Here is a 23,291-nt window from a genome sequence, read left to right as displayed (position 1 = left end):
CGCCACCGCCTAGAGCACACCTCCGCTGCCGAGCTGAGCTGAGCGGAGCTGGGCCGGGTCGTCGGGTCTGACTGCGCCAAGCACCCGGGGGCCGCAGCGGTAAGGAAGGCCGCTCGACCCTTCGGGGAGCGCTCGGGTCGGGAGAGACGCGTCCAGCCGAAGCCAGAGCCCCGGCGCAGCCCGCTCTTTTCTGGGAGCGGGAGCCCGGCGCTCTAAGCGTCCTCGGGATGCAGTGCGCCCTTTCCAGGAAGCCGCGGGGGCGACCCGGGACCATTCCTCGCTGAGGGCGCTCCGCAATGCGCCTGGGTCGGGGGCTCTAGCTGGCGCGGGGTCCCCTGGGGCTGGGGGAGGGGGCAGCTTCTGGGGAGAGCGGTGTCATGTGTTTTGGGCCGTGGGTTGGAGAGAGCGGCGCAGAAAAGGGCAGGAGACGCCGCTTAGAGTTCAAGTTGCAGGGCCCTGGGGCTGATCTGGTTGGTTAGGTGGGGATTACAGGTGTCTTTGCCCCCAACTAGTCCAAGAATTCCTCTTTGTCTTCCTTGGAAAATCCTCTCTGGAGCCACTGACTGGCTCTCACTTAGAAAGAATGCAGCCGGCCGTCCAGCCCGGTGACGTCAGCGTTGGAGCATTTGGAAAACAAAGAGGGCTCGGGAGGCTGGGAGGGAGGCGGACCCGCGACGCTTAAAGAACTCCGTGGGCCTCCGGCTACCCTCCCCTGCTCGCTCTAGGTGCACCGGCGGCCTCCAGGTGTTCGTGGTCGGCTTGGAGTCTGGGTAGGGCGGGATCCCTGGCTGGGGTGCAATCTGATTTAGGGACCGTCGCTTGGGTTCCTTAGGTGAGCGTGAGCCCCGGCGAGAGCCGGAGTTACGTGCTTACTTAGGAAGGGGGTGGGGGTTCAGAGAACCAGGAGCGCTGGTGCAGCAAAGGTGCACGGCCTGGGTCGTGGTCGCAGATTTTAGTAAGGCCTCAGCTGAAGGGATGTGCATCTGAGGCGTCTGACGGGGACAGATTCGGATGAGAGGCCCCGGAGGTGTTCCCTGCTCCCAGGCACACCGTTGGCGGAGAGGAGACCAGAAATCTGTCCAGAAAGCTCTGCATTCCCCGGTCTTTCTCAGCAGGTTTCAGCCCAGACTGATTACTTTAGGAAATGCCCCGCAGATGAAACCTTGGGGTGAACTGATTCCAGTTTGTTTTGCCTCTGGTAACTCTGGAGTCTTGCATCTCCAGCCTCCTGTGTGTAGGGAGAAGGGGCCGCATGGTGGGGTGCCAAGAAGGATGGGTACAGAGATGTCTTCCAGACTCCACTCCCTCTCCTCATTTCTGGGCAGCCAGGAGGAAGGAGCGGATTGGGAATGGCTGCTCTGCCAACCTACCAAGCCCAAATAGCAGCAGGGCACTGGGGCTAGTTCTGCGGCGTAGGCGGGGCCACGTTCTGCCTGCTCCCCTCCCCCCATATACAAGGACCTATGGAGATGTGGTTTTGTTTGGTTTTCCCTGAATCTAGTTTGGAGGTTTGTGTTGGAGGAGGCTGTGGGAAGGAAGCCAGGTGAGGTGGGCGGTCTTCCAGGACATGAGCCACTGAGAGCCCAAGCTCAGAAGAGAATACCTTCCTCAGGAGATAGGATCTCCCTGCACTTGAGGCTTCCAGGCCCCAGCCCCAGGTCCCTGCAACCAAGAGCCTCTCCCTTGCTCGCTTCCGTCTCCAATTGGCTTAAATGGGTGTTACTGGTATCAAAATGCTGAGTGCCCATCCCCTATGTGGCATAGGACCGTTGAGGTCTTTTCCGATGTAGCAAGTGCGTGTGTCTGTGTGTAAGGGGGACGGTCATAAAATCAAAGACAGGGTGCTACCCTTTCTTTTTCCTGGAGCATCCATGCGGTTGCTGTCAGCACACAGACTGTGTGACTTACCCGCACACCTGGATGAGTGGCACCTTTTTGCCTCAGTTCACAAAACCATGGTCCTACTGTAGCTTCTCTTCTTTCATCCCATATTCAGCAAACCAGCATTTTTTCCTTTCTCCTGTTCACCTTGCAGAGTAACTGCCAAGGTCATCCCATGACAGGGAGGGCTCAGCATGGTAAAGGGTGGTGAGTTAACTGCTAAGACTAGGGCTTAGGCATGCAGCATTCTAGAGGGAGCTAGGGGCAGTTTGCCCAAGGCTTTTACTAGGCTGGACTTGTTCTTTACCACCTGCCAATAAACTGGGCCCCTGTCCATCCCTAGACTGGCCTGCTCAGTAGTTGTGGCTGAACTACCCCTGCTCTGGAGTCTCTCATCAGCCTTTTCAATGGGAAGCAGACTGCAGGAGGCTGGGGTTCCTGGGTGATTGATTACCCACTAGGTTACTGTGTCTTTTTCTTTAGACATAGTAAAGATGCAGCTATGCCTCCATACTAAGTGTGAATATGATGGTATGGCAACCCTTTGCTAAGGATTCACAGCGTACCAGGAGCTCAGCAGCCATTGCCTCATTTAATTTTCAACTCCATGAGCAGGCATTATTCCTTACATTTTTCTGATGGAGAAACGGAGGCTCAGAGGTTAGGCAACTTGCCTTAATCAGTAGGCGGCAGCATTGGCAGTTGAACCCAGCCTTGCGTGACCCTCCATAGCCTTGCTCTTTGCCATTCTGCTTTGGGCCAGAGTGTAATGGAAAGTCCTCCTGTTCCTCTCCCAGGTACTCCCACTGATTGCTCTTCTTTCTCTTCTCTCGGGTGCCCTAGGGCCAGGTGCCACCGGCCACTGTTCAGGCAGGGGTGTGCAAGCCAAGGAAGCATGAGGACTCTGGAAGACTCCTCGGGGACAGTCCTGCACCGCCTCATCCAGGAGCAGCTGCGCTATGGCAACCTGACTGAGACACGCACACTGCTGGCCATCCAACAGCAGGCCCTGCGGGGTGGGGCTGGGGCTGGGAGCACAGGGAGCCCCCAGGCCTCCGTGGAGCTCTTGGCACCCGAGGACACTCAGGTGCTACAGCAGGCCACAAGGCAGGAGCCCCAGGGCCAGGAGCACCAGGGCGGTGAGACCCACCTGGCAGAGAACACCCTCTACCGGCTGTGCGCACAGCCCAGCAAGGGTGAGGAGCTACCCACCTATGAAGAAGCTAAAGCCCATTCGCAGTACTATGCGGCCCAGCAGGCAGGGCCCCGGCCACACGTAGGGGACCGGGATCCCCGAGGGGCCTCCGGAGGCAATCGGAGCCAGGATGAGGCGCTGCGGGAGCTGAGGCATGGGCACGTGCGCTCCCTGAGTGAACGGCTCCTGCAGCTGTCCCTGGAGAGGAACGGTGCCCGGGCCCCCAGCCACATGAGCTCCTCCCACAGCTTCCCGCAGCTGGCCCGCAATCAGCAGGGGCCCCCACCCAGAGGCCCTCCTGCTGAGGGCCCAGAGCCCCGTGGACCTCCGCCTCAGTACCCACACGTTGTGCTGGCTCATGAGACCGCCACTGCTGTCACCGACCCACGGTACCGCACCCGCGGGAGCCCACACTTCCAGCATGCTGAAGTCAGGTAACTGCCCACCCTGCTCTTTCAAGCTCTTGACCTTCTTCCAGTGTAGTTCTCCCCAGGGTGGAGAGCCTCCAGACAGCAGCACCTTGTGTCAGGGCTGGCCAGCCCCAGAGGAAGGCTGTTGATACCTGCCTCCTTTCCAAGAAGGAGGGGCTGATGCCTGGAGGAAAGTAGGACTTAGCCAAGGTCACATGAGAACTTAGTGGCATCTTTTGCTTTAATTCGGAGATGGATACCATTGTGTAATTAGCTGTAGCGGTCAAATAACTAAGGTTCCCAGAGGGTACAAGTTACAGCAGGGGGTTAAAGGTTAGGTTTTCAAAAGAACTTGCTAAAGACAAGGGTTGGGAATCATCGCCAAACTGTTTCCAAGCTAAGTGGCAAGAAAGTGGGACCTCCTTCTCTGGAGACTCTTAAGACCAAGTGGACAGTTTGCTTTCTGTGATTAATGGAGGGCATTCCTAACTGGAGGCAGGAAGGACCAGATGGCCTCCTTAAAGACCTCTCTGTGTCCTACACCAGGGCAGGAGCTGCCCTGTCACTACCATTCATTTCCTTTCATGTTTTCCCACATGGGGTCCGGGCAAGCCCCTTTCTGTGGAGCCTTGGAAAGGGCTGCTGGGGGATGTAGAACTTGATTCTGAAGCCTTTAGAGGATGTGATTTGGCTTACTTCTTTAAGAAGGCCCCTCAGGCTGCATGTAGGGAATGGATTCTAAGGGGCAAGAATGGAAGCAGGAGACCAGGAGGAGGCAGAAAGCCCAGCTTGCAGAAATACTGGTTCCTAGAAATGAGGCTCTGCCCCAGGCTTCTGACTTGGCCCAGCACCTTCTGAGAAGCTGACACACACCCTTCATGTCACACACTCTGCATCTCCCCCGCCGATGGTGGTCCAGGAAACCCCTGAATCTGCAGACTCCTTTCCTCTGGAGCCTCAAGGTCGAAGTCTTGTTCTCTTCATTCTTGCTGAGTCTTCATTTAGTCACCCACTTTCCCACCGCTTGGTCTTTTCCTGGGATAGATGCCTTTCCTTGCTCTCGAGAAATGAGTGACGCCATGGTGTTGGTATGGGGGAAGTAGAGGATGGAACCCTATGGGTTTTCTCCAGCCTCCACCTCTCGCGTCCCCATCTTATCTCCTTTCTCAGGGCTTGGTCAGGGAGAGTTTCGGAAGCTGAGTCGTGGGTTTCTAGTTTTGGAGCAGCCTTATTGAGCCCTGTCAGGAAAAGATAATATCGTGGAAAGGAAGTAGACCGCAGGAGAACAAAAAAAAGGGAGGGAGGGGGAGGGGCAACACGGGGAGGGGGGGCCGGAGAGCAAGTGTGAAGGGAAAGGAGACTATTCTTCCTCAGAGCTAAGTCATCCTCAAAGAATGCCAGTTGTGTCTGCCTAGCCCAGTGCAGGGGGAAGAAAGTTTGTGAAGCAACCCTGAGAATGCCACATTTAGCAGTGCAGGGAGAGTTTGGACATTCCAGTGGAGACCCTCTGCTCAGCTCTCACTAGGAGCTCTAGCTTAGGCAGTAAGAGAAGCAGATCTGCCCGTCCTTTCGTTTCAGCTGATCAGAGAAGACTTAATCGTTGGGAACTAGGAGCAGGGACTTTTCTTTCAGCCTAGGGTCCTAAGAGGAGCCGGGGAGGAAGGGCATGAGTGCTGAGGGGATGGACCCAGAAGTGGAATTCAGCTCTCATGTAGCTTCTGGGGCCTGGAAAATTCCTGGTGTAACTGAGGAAGTCTGTTCTTTTATACCTGGAGTCACAAGGCCCCAGCAAGTCTCTGTGACCAGCTTCCACCCCCACCTCCACGGGGTTCTGAGGAGAATGCTGCACCATTGCTAGAGGCCAATAGAACATTGTCCCTAAACTCAGGGTATTGCGGTAGTCCAGAGGTGGCCCCATCTAGTGCGTGGGTTACATTTACTCTATGAAGACAATAGGCTGCAGTTGTCAGTAGGAGAGGTAGAGGATGCGCCACCATTGTGGATCATGTGCTGTAGGCCCAGCACTTGCCAGGCTTTGTGTTGCCTGGTGAGCCCCGTGAGGCTGGAGATCCTCACCCTCATGATTTAGTAGAGGCATGCTGGCACCGTGGGGATTTGAATGCCTGTTTTGTCAGACTTTGGAGCTCAGACTCTTACCCTGACATCTATCTCACCACTCTGCCCTTAGCCACAGTATTCTAAAAATGTTTCTGTGAAGGGTGATGGGACCCAAAATAGGAGGGAGAAAACGTGGATGTGCTACGCTGGCAGGTGCTAGTGTAAGAGGCTTATAACAGACAGAGGGGTAGCTGCTGAGGCTCAGCCACCAAGTGGCCCAGGGGCCTGGAAGACTGTGTGCTCAAGTCATGATTGACGTGGCCTCCAGACCCAAAAAGAACCTTGTATGGATTAGAAAGGTCAAGTGTGCCTAGTTTAAGATGCCTTATTTAAGTACTGGTTGCTTACGAGGACCAGGACTACTCAGGCTGATCCCCAGGGCCTTGGCCACAGTAAGGCTGGGCATGAAATAAGCATCCTGATGTTAACCCCCTCTAGCCCCATTCCCTTGGCCCTTGAGGGTCTTAGGTAGACACTGTGTGGAAAAGGTCTCCTCCATTATGCCAGGAGGGCTGGGCCCACTCAGGGTTGCTCAGCGGTGGGAACCATGGGGGTCTATACAGTCTCTGAACACTGTCTCTTCTGTTCCCCAGGATCCTGCAGGCCCAGGTGCCCCCTGTGTTCCTCCAGCAACAACAGCAGTACCAGTACCTACAGCCGGCCCAGGAGCACCCCCTGCCACCACATCCAGCTGCTCTCAGCCATGGCACCCTAGGCTCCCTCAGTCCACCTGAAGTGGAGGGGCCAGCAAGCAGCCAGGCGTCCTCAGCCACCTCAGGCAGTGCCCACCTGGCCCAGATGGAGACTGTGCTGAGGGAGAATGCCAGGCTGCAGAGGGACAACGAGAGGCTGCAGAGGGAGCTGGAGAGCTCAGCAGAGAAGGCTGGCCGCATTGAGAAGGTAGGCCTTGCTGGGGCCTCAGAGGGGCGAGGGGGAGCTGGCCCCCACCCCCTCATGCTTCGTATGCCCTCCCTCGCCAACTCTAGACAGCTGGGGAGCAGCCGCAAGGCTGGCAGAGCAGGCCTGGAGTGTGAGCAGTTGCTGGCCAGTAGTGATTAGAAAGAGCCCATTCACCAGCTCCCTGCACACCCTTCCCCTGCACACACCCCCTCCTGCGGACACCTCCCACAGAGAGCCCTTTGTGTCCCCCACACAACAGTAAGTCTGTTCTAGGCTGGCCCTGGCCAAAAAGAAAGCCCCTCCTTTTGGAAAAAACGAGCTACTTATTAGAATCACAGGCCAGCTCGGAGCACGTGCAGAACCTGCCAGCAGCCAAGTGGGAGGGGCAGTGGGGGTAGGCTGGCCCTCTGCAGTGGATGGTGATGGCTAGAGGAGGAAATACTCCCAGGCAGAGGCAGTTCAGGCTGGGGTCTGGTGCCCTGTTCCTCAGTGAAGGTTTACCAGCTGTGCATTCAGCTTTGACAGGTGGCCTCAGGCCTCCTGTGACTGTCCTGTGGTGTCCAAGATAGCTCAAACCCCGGGACATGGCTGGAGTCTTTTTGTGCCCCCTCCTGGTCCACTGTGCTCAGATTCTCAGTAGGAACTGGACAAAAGTAAAATGCATCTTTCTGGATGTTGGGTGCAGGAAAGCTGTGTTAAGTCACTTGAGGCAGCCACTTCAAGAATACCCGGCCCTGGGTTCACTCAGCATCTGGACCTTGGCACAAGTGATGGGACCCTCGCTTGCTGGTTCTAGTAGTCTGATTCATATCCAGAGTCCACAAGCTTCTGACCATCCTACTATAGCCACCTGGATTTTTTGCTGTTGCTTTTTATTCTCTCCTCTCTCACCCTTCCTGATGGAGAGTAGCAGAGCAGCCTGGGCCTGTGGAGGGGACCTTGATTGCTACCCATTCCCAGGGATCTCTCCCCTTCCTTCAGCTCTTCTGTCTGCCTCTTTCTTGCAGCTGGAAAGTGAAATCCAGCGGCTTTCTGAGGCCCACGAGAGCCTGACCAGAGCCTCTTCCAAGCGGGAGGCCCTGGAGAAGACCATGCGGAACAAAATGGACAGTGAAATGAGGAGGCTGCAGGACTTCAACAGGGATCTCAGAGGTGAGGGAGGTCACCCAGGTGGAGGGGGTGGGGAGCGTCTCTGGAGGGCTTGATCCCTCTGTTCCAGGGAGACATTCAGAATCTCTGCTGTCTGCAAAAATAAGTGTAAATTGGCTTAGAGGGAACCAGGCTGCAACTCGTAGGGGGCCACCTGGACAGAAGGATGCTTGTCTCTCTTCTATGCCTTGGAGCCTCTTGTGGGGCCCCCATCTATGTGGCTCAGTGCTCTCTCCTCATTAGGCCCTCAGCACGCCGGGGGGCTTCCCTATCAGCCCATCCCCGGTTTGGACAGCACAGCCCCACAGACAGGACCCCAAGGGACACCCGGGCAGGTAGTTTCACCTGATACTCAAACATCTTTCCTGAAAATGTTTTTTCCTTCATTTGAAACAGAGAGATTGGAATCTGCAAACCGCCGCCTGGCGACCAAGACACAGGAGGCCCAGGCAGGCAGTCAGGACATGGTGGCCAAGCTGCTTGCTCAAAGTGAGTAGGGGTCACATGCAGATGCCTGGACAGATGTGTGGGTGGCAAGACCACAGCAGTGACTGTGGACAGGGAGGATTGGCCCTCCTGCTTATGAAAGCAATGCTTTGAGCATAGGATTACTAGATGCCTACTATGCACCCAGCACTGGACTGGACTGGCTGGGAGGGGTGGCCTCCAAAGAATAAGATCTGGTTCCATATTTATTGGAGAGATCAGTGGATACAAGAGGGACAGCTGGGGTGCAGTGATTTGCTGAGCTGTGGTGCTGTGTCAGTACAGTACAGTATCCTGCAGGATTGAAGGTGTAGGGAGCAGTGGGGGAGGCAGATCGCCCTGGAGGCAAGTAAGAAGAGAGAGAAGGAATGTGAGTTTCCCCAGGAAGTTCCAGACAGCAGAAAGGTTGGGGGTGCCTGGTTGGAATGTGAGAAGCTGGGGTGCATGATGCAACTGGGCCATAACAAGGTGTCCAAGTGGAGGTACCTGCAGATGACCAAAAATGGGTTCCTCGAGCTTAACCAACAGGTGCAGTCTAAGGAAGGGGTTTGGGAAGCTACTCTAATGGGTGATGGAAGGCTTCTTGAAGAGAGTGGATGAGTTCACCATTGACTAGCCTATTCAATCAGTGATTTATTTGTTCCTTAGGAGAACCATGCTAAGCACCTATCATGTATCTGGCGGAGGGTGGGAGCAGGCCCTGGAAGGTACAGTGGCAGGAAAGTCAAGAGAGAGGGGTTGAGCTTGAGAAAGGAGCAGGGCCTTCTAACCACAGATTCAAGGGAACAAGGGTGTCTGTGGCCCTGGAGATTAGTGACTGAGAAGTCAACACTGGCCTGAAAGAGAGGCTCTGGGAATGGCACGGGAACGGCTCAGGTGGAGGTGCCTGGAGTGGGAGAGACAAAGGAAGCCCTGAACACCTGGAAGAAGCTCTAGCAATCCGAAGTTCCTATTGTGCTATTGTGCATTTGCAGAGAAATGGAATGGGGGTGGCTGGTGTCCCGGGTGAGGGTGGCTTTGAGGAAGCCTACTGTGTGTGTGAATGGCCTGGATAGTAGGGGGTGTCCAGAAATGGAGAAATGGCTTGAGGACTGAGCTCTGGCTGGCAGCACCTCCCTCCTCAAGGAGGGCTCAGAGCCCTGGCCGGGGCTGCCCTGGACAGCGAATGGGAGAACAGGACACTGACCGGATTGGGGGGTGGGGGTGGGCAGGAAGTAGGATAGGCTGTACTGAGCAGATTGAGGTGGCAATGGAGGTGATGATGCTGGGGGAGGGCGGGAAAGGAACAGCCCTTCTTGTAGCCCTTGGGAGCTTGGGCGGAGGGGTTGCTGGCTGTTGGCAGAATGGGGGCCTCCTGCAGGAGGGCAGGCTTTGGGGGCGCGGCGCCACAGAAAGGAGGTAGCAAGGCAGGTTTCTGGGAGCCGGCAGAAGAGGGGCGGGGGGGAGGGGGGGAGGCCGGCCCGGAGGCGTTTCCGCTCCCCAGAGAGCAAGCGCCAGGCTGTTCTTGGCTCCTCGCTGGAGCCATTAATCTCGCAGCCGCGGGTGACCTGGATGCCTGGCATTCCAGAGCCGGGCTGTTCCGCTCTGGGCCCGCCCCCCGCCGCCGCTCCCTCTGGGACAAAGGGAGAAGGCCTGAGCCGGTGGGGGCCAAGCCCGTAGCTTTCTCCCGGGCTGAAGGCGCAACCCCCCCCCCCCACCACCGCGCACCACCACCACCACCGCGCAGCTCGCTCTGCCTTCCTGCGCGCCCTTGGCACCCTCCCATTCTCCCGGCTCCTCTTCCACCCAGGCCCAGGGGCTCTCCTCCCCAAACAGTTTCATCCTGGTGGCTGAGGATGGCCAAGGCTGAGGCCTCTTCAGCCCCTGCCAGGGCCGTAGAGGTTGTGCAAGGCAGCAGGAAGCTGCCAGAAACAGAAGACTAGGTCCCCCCACTCCACCCCAAGGGCTGAGGAAAGCCAAGCAGCTTTTCCTTGTTCCTTGATACCTATGGAGAAAACACAAAACTCCAGGGAAAATGTCTCTAGTTGACCTTTTTTTCTGGGGTCAGTCAACAACTAGGAGGAAAGCGTGATTATTGTCACCAATGCCACCCGCTTTTCATACAGACAGATCTGGCTGCTCTGGTCTGTGTCTCCCTGGGGATCTGGATTTGAGTTCTGAGGCCTCACTCTGAGCTCTCACTCGGAGAGCTCTGTCCCTGTTAGACATTTGCTTCTTGCTGGAGACTCGGGTTCTGGGGTTCTAAGATGGGGCAGCCATGGTCAGACTGGGATGAGAGGCTGCTGCCCATAAGCTCTGTGAGCTGTAGGCTCCGTGAACACATGCAGACGGGGTCATTGTTTCTAGGCCCAAATCCCCAGTCTCCTCTCTCTGCCACCCCCTCCACCACACTCAGGAGATGCCAAGTCAACAGTCAACCCACTGTGGATGCCTCCACTTCAGCATTATTGAGTTTCCTCATCTTTTTTCTCCACACCAAAGAGTGAGGCCAGCCTGGGCCCAGCCTTCAAAAATCCGGAGTGAGTCAGAGCTGACCTGGGTTGACTGTGCCCTTCTCCTGCTTCAGGGCCCTGAGTAAATGAGTCCTCCCTCTGCCTACCCAGGTCCTCAGCCTTAACTCTTCTACTCCAGAACCTGTATTGTCCGTTGTGATAGGTATTTATCCACATGTGGCCCAAAGATTAGAATTAATTCAGATTGAATAAAAAGAAGAATTTCAGTTCCTTCCCCACACTTCAAGTGCTCAATAGCCATGAGTATCTAGTGACGACTCTACAGGTCAGCACAGTATAGAACAGGTTTATTACAGCAGAAAATTCCACTGTACTGTGACAGTGCTGCTCTAGGGACAGTGCCTTTGAGTTCATCAGGCAGGCCCTGGAGCCCACCCCCTTCTACTCTCCAGTAAGGCAGGCAGCCCACACACTCTCTGGGGGGCTAGCCTGGACTCCCAATGGGCAGGTGCATGGAAGGTAGACTTAAGCCTAGAGTATCAGCTGGAAGACTGCGTGGTCTGGCTTGGGCCTTGCTTGGCCCTGCAATGCGGTGTGGGTCTCTGAGCAGAGTTCTCTTGGGGAAGGAACAAAGATGATTTAAAAGTCAGCTTAGCTAGGACTTCAGCCACAAATCTTTGGACCATAGTCATTTTTATTGTGTCACAAAGGTTGCATTTCTTTATAAGCCTGGTCACCTACCCTCTCAGTGGTCCCCCAGACCAGGGAAGGAAATGCAGCACTATTCTGGGGAGCCCTGGGTCCGCAGAATGTGTCCTGGAGCTCACTCTGGGAGGCCTGTGGATATGAGGGGCACCCCACCACAGCCAGAGCAGCCTGGTCCTTTGGAGGCCAGGTTGACTTGGGTCCCCGCTTTAGCAGCACCATTCACCTGTGTTTCTTCCCCAATATGTTGGGGGTCACACATCCTACCTCGAGGGACCATTATCAAAGGCTATTATACAAAGATGTGTAAGTAAGTACCTGGCTCATGGTGCAACCAGTGATGCTTCTTCTCTTCCCTGTTCCTTCATTCTTTCACTTGAATGATGGCCATGTCACAGTCCACCTGAGCCTTCTCATCTGGAAATAGGCATCACACTTCCTATCTGGCCAGTCTCTAGCATCATTGTGCGAAATTGTGAATGTGGTCTGGAAATGGTGACACCTGGCACAAGTGGACAGTGTTTGGGGCTGCCCATGTCCCAGTAGAGAGGCAGCACAGCCCAGTTATTACTGCAAGGGCCCTGGTCCAGTGCTGTCATTTATTTGTGACTTAACCTGTTCCTCCTGCATAAAATGGTAATGGAAATACTGGCACCTAACTCCTAGGGTCGTTGAGGCCCAGCATGTGGTAGGCGCCCAGTGGGACGAGCTAGGGCGGTTGCCATCACAGACTGAGCCCCACACCTCCCTGCAGGCTATGAGCAGCAGCAAGAGCAGGAGAAGCTGGAGCGGGAGATGGCCCTGCTGCGCGGCGCCATCGAGGACCAGCGGCGGCGTGCAGAGCTGCTGGAGCAGGCTCTGAGCAACGCGCAGGGCCGGGCCGCACGAGCCGAGGAGGAGCTGCGCAAGAAGCAGGCCTACGTGGAGAAGGTGGAGCGGCTGCAGCAGGCCCTGGGGCAGCTGCAGGCGGCCTGTGAGAAGCGGGAGCTGCTGGAGCTACGTCTGCGGACGCGCCTAGAGCAGGAACTCAAGGCCCTGCGTGCGCAGCAGGTGAACTTAGAGACCTGTGGTGGCGGCAGAGGGAGGGCAGTATCTGAGGAGGCCGGTTCTGAAGGCCCAGGGGCCCCTGCCGAGATCCAGGTGGAGGCCTCCTTGGAAAGCGGGGGTGATCTGTGTTCCTTGCCCCAGCTCCTGCCAGCCACCTTAGCGGAGGCTTTACCTCTTGGCCAGGTGCTGGTCTTGGGGACTCAAGACCTGGGCTTCTGTGCTCCACAGCAGCAGGGGTTGGCATCCTTGGTCTCTAGAGAAAGTAGCTCAGGAGCCTTGATGTGGAAGACTAGCCGGCTCTTACAGGTCTCCCCAAGATGAAGAGGGCAGATGGTGACCCAGATCCTGAGTCTTTATGCTCGCTTTGGGCTGTGTTACTAACCCTGGTGTTTACAAACCAGATAGAGTTCTGTCTCCACTCCCAACCTTACCCTTCACACAGAGGTAGGGTGACCAAATGTCCAGGACTGTCCAGGTGGGTCCTAATTTACACCAGTTGTCGCAGTGTAATTATTAAGAGTACCCGTTTCCAGTTTGGAGGATACTTTCCGTGGTCCCCTATGCAAGGCAGGCCTGATCTTCCTATACCCTTGGCCACAGGGGTGTGGGGAACCGTAGCACCTGCTTCATCTTTGGTGGCCGCAGGGTGCCGGGGTGGGTGTGCCGGGAGGGCAGAACAAACCCGTGCATAGGTGAGAGTCCTCCTGTGGGCGAGGACCAGTGGCTGCCACGCCCCAGCCTCCGCCCTTGACCACAGTGCTCCCTTCTCCGCAGAGACAGGCAGGCACCCCCACAGGTGGCAATGGCAGTGGTGGGTCCCCGGAGCTCAGCGCCCGGCGGCTGTCGGAGCAACTGCGGGAGAAAGAGGAGCAGATCCTGGCACTGGAGGCTGATATGACCAAGTGGGAGCAGAAGTATTTGGAGGAGCGCGCCATGAGGCAGTTTGCCATGGACGCGGCTGCCACAGCTGCCGCCCAGCGTGACACCACTCTCATCCGACACTCCCCCCAGCCTTCGCCCAGCAGCAGCTTCAACGAGGGCCTGCTCACCGGCGGCCACAGGCATCAGGAGATGGAAAGCAGGTTGGGTCTTGGAGGCCACCGGGGGTGGGGGTGGGGATGGCCCTGTCCAACCCCTGCCATGCCCTTAATCCCTGATAAACACTCCTCTCCCCATGAATGAGGCTCAGCAGTCTCATGCTTCTGGGCTGATTCCTGTGTGTTTGGCTCACCAGGCACCACACACATGTTCTCTCCCAGAGACTCCTTGGTCTGCCCGGGAGACCTTGGCTATGGAGGTACTGGATGCCATCCAAGGCCCTGGCCTCTATCTGCTCCCCCCTCCCCCAGGAAATCAGAGAATAAGACTTTCCAAGTGAATCCACACCATGTACCACCCCAGAAGGAATGTGGACTGGGTCCCTGCCTTGGGGATAGCTAGTATTTTCTCTCCAAAAAAGATCTCAGAGGCCCTACAAGATTTCTGTTCAACTTATGTCTGACTCAAAAGCACAAGCACATCAACTGAGCCCATTTGATGGTCAGCAGCTCTGGGGTATTGCCCCGCGGGAGAGGGATTGTGCCATTGCTATCATCAGATGAATCCAACCCACCCCTTGACCTGCCTTTGCTGGCATAGGAAGGGCCCAGTGTCTCATGTGCTGGAGGTTTTCAGGGCTTCAGATTTCAGAACTGTGATGGCATTTCTAAACCCCACCCCCCACCCCTGGGGACAAGGACAAGAGAATACATCCTGGCTCCTCAGTGGGGAGGGCTTTTTGTCCAACTTTTATGAGGTGGAGGCCGCTGGATCTGTAGGTCTGACCATGTGAACGTGGCCTCTCACCCCTCAGGTTGAAGGTGCTCCATGCCCAGATCCTGGAGAAGGATGCAGTGATCAAGGTCCTTCAGCAGCGCTCCAGGAAAGACCCTGGAAAGGCCACCCAGGGCTCCCTGAGGCCCGCCAAGTCCGTGCCATCTGTCTTCGTGGCTGCAGCGGCAGGGAACCAGGGCTGGCAAGGTCTCTCTTCTAGTGAGCGGCAAGTGGATGCCCCTGCCCGGCTGGCTATAGGTGAGACGAAGCAGGTGGGGAGCACAGGTAGAAGAGTAGGTTGCTTTCAGGCCTTTGCTCCCAGAACTGAGGCTCAGAGGAGCCAGGGTTTCCTGACCCCTTGCCCAGGGGAGCCAGCTTACTGTCTGGCTCCAGTAACCACAGCTACGGCCACAGCTATCCTGCTGGTGTGAAGAGGCATGCTGTGGTCCCCATCCCCATAAATTCCATCACCGTGGATCCTGGCCACTTGCCATCTAAGCAAAAATAGGGCTTCCTGTGCAGATGTACCTTCCAGGCCAGCTCTTCCACTTCTTCATCTGAGCAGATGCCACAGAAATTCAAGAGTCCCTGATGCTTCTAAGATTTCATCTGCAAAGAAGGGTTCTGCTACTTAAAATGTTTGGAAACCAATGCAACTGATAGTTATCCCCATTTGGAAATGGGAGCATTTAATCTTAATCGAAGTTCTTACAAATCAAGAGCAACCCATACCACCTCGCACCCCCAGTTGGTACAGTTAACTTCAGGTGTTCTTCATGGGGCTACAACTCGTGGGCAAGGCAGTAACTCTCAACCTCCTTCCTCTCCAGCAGACAGGGCCCCTGAGGAGGAGCCAGTAGCCACAGCTCCCCTCCCTGCCCATGCCAAACACGGGAGCAGAGATGGGAGTACCCAGACCGATGGTCCCCCGGACAGTGCTGCCGCTTGCCTGGAGCCCGACAGCCTCCTGGGGTACAGCGGTGGCCAGAGGACAGCCTCACTGGGTAAGTCCCTCTTCCCTGGGCTTCTGTGCCAGGCAGGGCTGAGGGCGCACTGGGGTGTGAACTGGAGCACCAGGCCCTTTTTTCCCAGACCCCTCGGGCTCGTGGACCGCTCTGCAGGGGGAGCAGTGCACAATGATAGGCCGGCAGGGTGAATGTGAGGGCTGGTTGGATGTGTGAATAGAGGAACTGAAAAACCCGATCACAGAGAGATCCTGAGTTCAGAAAGAAAGCGCCTGTGTGGGGGGCACTTTGCCTCCTCTTTCGTAGTCTTCCTTACATATTTCATTACCAATCTAAATATCTAAGGTCATGGAGCTTGGCGAGTTACCTGACAACAATCTCAGGGTAGAAGAGTTTATTTAAAAAGAGTCCAAGACAGAGACATTTGAGAAGATGCCTTTTCAATTTTTTGCTTCCCTTTCACATTAGCCCTTGCATGCTTGCCTGTGCCTTGCCATCTCAGAAAACCACAGGCACAAAAAGAATGCTGCAGCCTCCTTCCCTGGGCCCCCCTCCCTCCGAGCCTCCAGGCAGTTTAAAGTTAGAAACAAATGTCATTGGACACTGATAGTCTGGATGGAGAGCTGGTGTGGGGGGTGGGGGCTGAGCCTTGTGCTTGGTTGGCCAAGTTAGAAGCACCTGGGCAGTTGAGGGGGGGAAAGTTGGTGAAGAAGGATCCTATCTTAAAAATGGGCGAGGATTTAGTGGTGCCTGGATGGCTCAGTCGGTTAAGCATCTGACTTGGTTTCAGCTCAGGTCATGATCTTACATTTTGTGAGTTTGAGCCCCACATCGGGCTCTGTGCTAACAGTGGAGCCTGCTTGGGATACTGTGTCTCCTTCTCTCTTTGCCCCTCCCTGGCTCTGTCTGAAAATAAATAAAATTAAATTAAAATGAATGAACAAATGAATAAATAAATAATTTTAAAAATGGGTCAGGATTTAAAAGAACAATCTTGTAACACTCGCTGGCGTTTGCCTGTGCTCTTGTCTCTCTCCAGACTCTGTCGCTACATCCAGAGTCCAGGACTTGTCGGACATGGTGGAGATACTGATCTGAAGGAGGTCGTGCTTGGGGACTCCGAACCATTCCCTGTCTCCTGCCCTCTGCCGCTGTCAGCCATTCCAGCAGCCCCTCCAACTGCTGCTGCCCCACTTTCCCCAACCAGGCACTCATTCCCATTGACCGTCTGGTGCCCGGGGCTTAGGAAGGATACTTGTAGGGGTGAGGGGAGCTGTGAGAGCACCTGCACCCAGAAGACCCTGCTTCTCAGCCCCACATCCCTCCTGGGCCCATGCAGAATGAAGATTCCCAGGCTTACTGTTGGGGTAGCAACTGGAAGCCCAGAAGGGAGCTGAGCCCTCTCTGGACCCCCAGTTGGCACTCAGGCAGGGAGGGAGGGGATATCTTGGTGTGAGGGGCTGGTTGCCCCTGGACACCAGTAATAGGTCAGCTCTGCTGTTCCCCTGTGGCTGAGTGTGGTCCCTGCCAACCTCATCTGCTCCTCAGCTCCTCATTGCCTCCTTGAAATCACGGAGACTTGGCATCTTTTGGGGACTATTGAGGGTGTTAATCCTGCAGAAGCTACAGCCTTGCCCCCTCACTCAGAGTGGGGAGGGGCCGTTTGAGTGGACTGGGATAAGCTGTGCAGATTGTATATATTCCCCTTTCTTGTGGAACAGAAGATTGAAGTGTGCCGCTTCAGATCTGTCCCCTCTCTGTTCCCCTGTCCCTGCTGCCACGGTTCCTGTAATTGCCAACCAGCCTCCCAGCTCTCTCCCCTTCTCAAGTTCTTGGCCCATGGATTTTGATACTGGTTGATCCACATGATATTGCTGTCTTTTCTTCCACCTTAAGCCCTGTTTTAAATGCCCATGGACCCCTATCACCAGCCTCTTGAAATGGCTCTACAGCTCCTGTCCCTGGGACGTCCTGTCAGTTTGGTTATGAACCCTGAGCCAGATGAAATGAGCCGTGGGGGCCTTCCCAGCTCTAATTCTCTTGACGGAAACTGGAGAAGTTGCCTTGTTCTCATCAGTCTTTGTTCCCACCTGGAGGGATTGGGAGTGGGAGTATGCTGGTGAAAACTAGTCAGTGAGCTACAAGATGTGACTCACATCGTCTTCTGAATGGAGCCCCCGTCACAAAATGGCAGTCGTGAGGCTGGCTCCTCAAGCTACCGGTGAGCAGCGCCCTGAAAAGCAGGGCCAATGCTTTGGAATTAGAGCAAAGCATCCACATAACAGCCTGCCAGCAGCAGTGACTTTGACTTCTGGTCTTACAGAGTCCCTTAGCTCAGCCCCAGGACCCATTGGTGGGTTTTAGTAGTTTGTCTTGACTGTTTTTAGTTCTCCTTGAATCTCTGTTTTTTTCCTTTACTGTTTTTAGGTTCGGTATGTGTCCTTTCATTCCCATGATTCCTCAAGTTTCCTTTTTAAACATTTGCATTTGCTGGACAATTGCATATTTTTTTACATCCCCCTACCCTTCTTTAAAGCTGAAAAATACATTTGGTTCATGTGCATTGTTTACAAAGCAAAAAGAAAAAAAGAGAAAAAAAGGCAAAAAAATATTGTGAAAGAAAAAAAAAACAACTTAATATATTTTGGATTAATATTTGGTATTTCTTTTAAAGTATTTTTTGTGCTGTGAACATTTTCTGCCAAAGACCATGATGTGTGTCTGTATGTTTAAGTTATCGTAAATATTTAAAATGTAAACATGGCTGTTTTGTTATGCCACCCTGTACCAGGATTGCTGCTGCATTCCACTGGGTATAACAGTATTTTAATAAAAAAAAATAATAATAATTAAAAGTGGTGTCTTAGCCCAAGTGAGAGGCTACATTGGGACAGAAAGAGGGAAAGTAAAGGGTTGAGGATTTGGTGGGCCACCCATGCACTCTTGGCACTGAACGGAACCCCCACTGCTACTCCCCCTCCCCATATTCCTGAGGGTCTTGGTTCTTAAATATTTGACCATATCCACAAATGGCAGCTCAGGCTTGTTGCTGTTTCTCGAACACAAGGAGTGATGGGTAGTTTGCATTTTCAGACTGGGATACCAGTGGACAAGGCAGGTCCATCCTTTTTTGCAAGGCTAGGATGATCCCTAGTATCTCGTCAAGGATCCATGACAAGTCCTGGGAATTTTGTGAGGCTGCTTTAAGGAGAGAGTTGGAATGAGGACATGGTTGGTTTCCTTTCCACTTGTACAGAGAATGCTTCAGGCTGGGAGGGTCTGGTAGATGGGCAGCCTCCCCATGGGTAGCTTTGTCCTAGCTAGTTTTGTTGAGCCACATGCTGTGGTTACTCCACAGTAGGATTGGGTATCCAAAGGTGGCTTAATCCTTCTGCCAGCTCCACCCAGCACAAGGAGTCCCAGAACCATCCAAGAGACCAGGAGCCATGCTTGCCTTCTGCCTGGACACAAGCAGAGGGTGTTTGTGTGTGTGGCACATTCTGGGGCCCTGCCTCCCTCCCTTAGTGTGGTATCACCACCCTTTCCCTGTGCCCAAGAAAGCTTATTACTGAATCCATAAAATAGAAAACCATCTTCAGTCTCAGATGTTATATCAGAAACAAAGTGCCTGTCTCCATGGGCCAGTCAGCATAACAGGTCCCCAATCAGGATGTGAGGAGCAGTTGGGCTGACCACGAGGCAGCAGGCAGCCATACAGGTTGTGGACACTTGAAGAGAACAGTTAGCCGCCATGGCTGTGGGTGAAGTATTTTCAGGGCAGGTGTAGGGACTCAGCAGCCATATTGAGTAACCCAGTAGTATCCTAGAGAACATGTCTTCCTGAGTCAGCCTGCCTGCCTACAAGAAAGGGAGCCAAACAAGTGGAAGGATTGGGAATATCCAAGGACTTTTCCCAGCAACTTTGCATCCCCAACTCTGACGGGCCCCAGCAGAGGGGGAGCGCTCCATGAAGGATCCCCCACCCAACATAATGCCCATGTAACTGTCCCCACCCTGTGGCCACATACCCACCACAGCGCTCTCCAGCCTGCCTCCCACCACCTGGGCAGCATCAATGCCTGTCTTCCTCCTACCAGGCCCTGGCTTAGGGTTTGCTGTGTGGATAGGTTCCTCTCTGAGGATGCAGGCCACAGAGCTCCTATTCCCACAATTCTTCCCTCAACCGCATCAGCCCACAGCTACATTTGCTAAGATGTGGTGTCCAAACAAAATGGCGGTGCCATTGGTAAGGGCATTCCAATGCCCTTTCATTTTCCAATGAAAAAATTCCTGTTCACCTCCACCTGGCCCCAAAATAGCTCTGCGAGGGCACCCCAGACCTGAGGTCAATAACCCCTGACAAGAGTGCCATGCCATCACCAGCAACTTTCGCCAGGGACTCTCAAAGCACCTGTGCCTTTTGTGGGAGCTAGTCTGGGAAGAGTCATTTTAGTATTTTCTTGACACAGACCAGGGGGGATGAAGAAACCATCCCTCATGCCCAGCATATGTGCATGCATGTGTATTTGTGTATGTGTCTGTGCACATGTGTGCCTGAGTATGTGTTACAGAAAAAGATGTGAAGAGCACCAATATATTTTGGCTTGTGCCCTTGCAGGGCAATGGGGTCCTCTAGCCACAGGCTCACCAGTGGGTCTAGGGAGCCATTTCCTCTCAGAAAAGGGTTGAGTAAGCTTCTCAGTGCACTTTGAATTCAGCCTAACAAAGTTCTGGAACTGGTGGAGCTGCAGGCTGTGCTGGGGTTGGGCAGACCCTTGGGGACAGGAGTGTTTGCCCATGTGCCCAGACACCTGCACTGAGGGGGCCTGGGTCCCACAGGGGGCTTTGCCGGGACTTTGGGAAGCCAGGTTCCTCTTCGAAGGACAGAGAAAGTTCCTCTGCTCTGCCTGCCCTGCCCCTACTCAGTGCCTCCACTAACAGGGCTGAGGGTGTGGCTCAGAGGGGCCCCATTCTGCCTGCCCTTGAGGGCTGGAAGGCCACCTGTCTCAGCCATCTCTTAGCTCCTGGTTAATCGTTAACTCTTCCCCTGGCCCCAGGCATGTGTCAGGCTCAGAGGGCTTGGCAAAACGTGCCAAGATAGGGGCAGTAAATTGGGGCCCAGTCACCCAGAAATGGAGGAAGCCAGTCCACTGCCCAGGGACCCCAGCTGGTCAGGAAACTTGTTTGCAGTGCCACCATTTTGTTTTGTATTCAGCAAGGATGCAACCAGGACACAGCCGAAGTCCCTGAACAGCCCTTGCTGTGTGTGACTGACACCTCGGGAGGCAGCCCAGAAACCTTGGCACCAAGTAGTGCCTTGACACACCCACCACGCCTGGATCCAACATCAAAGAAAAGCACCATGGCAACGAGGGGCACCAGGTTCCCCAGATCCTTCTTTGTCTTTCTTTCTTTCTCTTTCTTTCTTTCTTTCTTTCTTTCTTTCTTTCTTTCTTTCTTTCTTTCTTTCTTTCTTTCTTTTGAGATACAATTCACATTCATAAAATCCACCTCTTTATTTTTTTATTATTTTTTTAAGTTTATTTATTATGAGAGAGAGAGAGAGAGAGAGCGCACATGCACTCGAGCAGGGGAGGAGCTGAGAGAGAGGGAGAGAGAAAATCCTAAGCAGGCTCCAAGCTGTCGGCACAGAACCCAACACAGGGCTCAATCCCATGAACCATAAGATCATGACCTAAGTTGAAATCAAGAGTCAGACTCTGGGGGCACTTGGGTGGCTCAGTAGGTTAAGTGTCTGACTCTTGATTTTGAATCAGGTCATGATCTCACAGTTAGTGGGTTTGAGCACCAAGTCAGGCTCTGTGATGACAGCATGGAGCCTGCTTGGGATTCTCTCTCTCCTCTCTCCCTCAAAAATAAATAAACTTTTTTTTGAGAGAGAGAGAGGGTGCAAGTGAGCAAGGAGCAGAGAGAGAGGGAGAGAAAGAGAGAACCCCATGAGGCACAGAGAGAGGGAGAGGGAGAGAATCCCAAACAAGAAGTCCGAAGCAGGGCTCAACAAGCTTGCCTGATGCAGGGCCTGAACTCATGAACCCCAAGATCATGACCTGAGCCAAAGTCAGATACTTAACTGACTGAGCCACCCAGGCGCTCCAAATAAATAAACATTAAAAAAATTTTTTTAAAGAGTCAGACGTTCAACCGACTGAGCCACCCAGGCGCCCCTAAAATCCACCCTTTTAAAGTGTACAATTCTGTGGTATTTTATATCACAGCATTCATTTTAAGCCAGCAGTCAAACATGGATCGTCAGCAAATGCCCCACCAGTGGGCCATATGGACGGAATTAGAAGTGCTATTTGATCTGGCACACTCACACTTGTCGTCTCCTATTTCTCAGGATGACACTTTGACCTTTCTATAGCTGACAATCTGCTTCCACCTGGCCCAGCTCAGCAGCTCCAGCTCAGCCCTCTGGGCCACAGAGAGGACACCGTCTGCTCTGCACTAGAGCCCTCCACCATCTTACCCCCCGGCTGCCAGGCTGGAGGTCCTGGCCAGAAACGTGGGAAGGAGGCCTGTGAGCCCTGACCCCTCAGACACTCACTGGCTACTAAATATTTTCCAGAGTCAAGGAGCACTAGCAAGGATGGGTTCAGTTTTGTGAGACCTGAACCTTATGTGATTTGGGAACACTTTTTAAGAAGATGCATGCAAACTGGCAAATGCAAAATTAGGTCCAGTGTTGTGGAAGGGGCTTTTTCAAGCAAGCATCTCAAGACTTAAGCTCCATTGATTTCAAAGTACATCTGCATCCAGGCACGGGCATTATGTCTCCCCCAAGGAAAAATTCTCTGCAAGGCACCCATGACTGACTCAACCTTGTCTCTCACTGATGAGGTTCGGGGCCAGAGATCAATGAAGCTGCAGTTTTTCCCCACCTGGGACAGATGGAGTGGTGCTTCTAGGCACCCACCTTAACCTAACCCTGTTCCCAGGGGCAGCGGTGCCCACACAAGGTGGCCTGGAGTCCAGCAGGGAGGTATCACCACAGAGGCTGGATAATAGGGCTAATCATCTTGCCAAGGGCCAGAGCTGTGGCTGGCCCACGTCTGTACCCTGCTCTCACCTGCCACACAATCTCCAGCCCCTAGCCAGAGTTTGGCAGGGTGGAGACACCTGTCAGTCAGCTCTCTGGGTGCCTGGGGAGCCATGCCACTCAATGGTGGCCCTGACATTTTCTACACATTCCCTATTCTGAGGGCCTGCCAGCTTTCGATGCTGACCTGCCAAATGTCACAAACCGTCCTCAGATAAATGCCTCTTGCAAATCCAAAGGTTCCTACCTGGGGCCACATTCCAGGTGGTTGGGCAACTACGTGGACACCACCCTACACAGGTTTGCCTCTTCTTGCATTAATTTGGCTTCTTCTCTAGCTCCAGGAGGCCCTGCCCAGTCTCTCCTCTGCAGCCCTTACTTGCTCAACAAAATGCACTGTGGAAATCATCTCAGCATGTTGCGTCAGTGGCAAAAATGCCAAAATCTCAACCAGAGAATGACTAACTGCACAAGCCACAGCTGAGGTTTGCCCTGAAAACTACAGCAAGTTTATTTCATTGAACATGAAGGAAAAACAGCCCTCCTTCCCAGAGTCTTGTCTCTAAGGTTTGGGTTCTCTGCCTCAGCAAGACTGACTCCTCCTTTTTTTTTTTTTTTTTTTTTTAGTTTTTTTAATGTTTATTTATTTTTTTAGACAGAGTGAGACAGAGTGTGAGCGGGGGAGGGGCAGAGAGAAGAGGGAGACACAGAATTGGAAGCAGGCTCCAGGCTCTGGGCTGTTAGCACAGAGCCTGACACTGGGCTTGAACTCACAAACAGCAAGATCATGACCTGACCCGAAGTCAGACACTTAACTGACTGAGCCACCCAGCCGCTCCAAGACTGACTCCTCTTTACTCCATTCTCTTTCTCTATAAGTAGGTGCCATGGCTTCATTCATTCATTCACTCATTCATCCATTCTTTGCTGTCACAGATGCTTATTGAGTGCCCACCATGTTCGCAGCACTGCAGCAGACACGGCAGTATGGTGGTGGTTAAAGCAAATTGTGTGTCCAAACAACTTTATGTTCCTACCATCTGTTTTATCTTTATACCCCATGTGAACCAAGCACAGGGGTGCTCATAAGTGTTGGCTAGAAGAATATTC

At 53.9% G+C, this 23,291-nt stretch overlaps 1 protein-coding gene across 4 annotated transcripts; it reads left to right on the top strand.

Annotated features, from left to right (window-relative positions):
- Positions 1-2: 2 nt before the first annotated feature.
- AMOTL2 (angiomotin like 2) lies at positions 3-17,976 on the top strand. Of its 4 annotated transcripts, none has more exons than XM_030329549.1 (10): positions 3-99; positions 2,725-3,510; positions 6,198-6,504; positions 7,512-7,656; positions 8,050-8,142; positions 12,052-12,347; positions 13,119-13,426; positions 14,197-14,414; positions 14,990-15,160; positions 16,161-17,976. In XM_030329549.1, the coding sequence occupies exons 2-10, from the start codon at positions 2,777-2,779 to the stop codon at positions 16,217-16,219; spliced, it is 2,331 nt and encodes a 776-aa protein (XP_030185409.1). In that variant the 5' UTR covers positions 3-99; positions 2,725-2,776; the 3' UTR covers positions 16,220-17,976. The 4 variants fall into 4 exon arrangements, with proteins under 4 accessions (XP_030185409.1, XP_030185407.1, XP_030185408.1 ...); XM_030329547.1 differs by having other exon boundaries at positions 14,987-15,160; XM_030329548.1 differs by lacking the exon at positions 3-99 and adding an exon at positions 540-770 and having other exon boundaries at positions 14,987-15,160.
- The last annotated feature ends 5,315 nt before the right edge of the window (positions 17,977-23,291 follow it).

Source organism: Lynx canadensis, chromosome C2 (genome assembly GCF_007474595.2).
Source record: "Lynx canadensis isolate LIC74 chromosome C2, mLynCan4.pri.v2, whole genome shotgun sequence".
NCBI lineage: Eukaryota > Metazoa > Chordata > Mammalia > Carnivora > Felidae > Lynx > Lynx canadensis.
This window is presented reverse-complemented; position numbering and strand designations above follow the sequence as displayed.

Bases quoted from the DNA above. Each gene is read 5' to 3' on its own strand.
- AMOTL2 (XM_030329547.1), top strand. From the start codon at position 2,777: ATGAGGACTCTGGAAGACTCCTCGGGGACAGTCCTGCACCGCCTCATC. The intron at 12,348-13,118 runs GTGAACTTAGAG...CCTTCTCCGCAG, and splicing joins AGGCCCTGCGTGCGCAGCAG to AGACAGGCAGGCACCCCCAC. The intron at 15,161-16,160 runs GTAAGTCCCTCT...GTCTCTCTCCAG, and splicing joins CCAGAGGACAGCCTCACTGG to ACTCTGTCGCTACATCCAGA.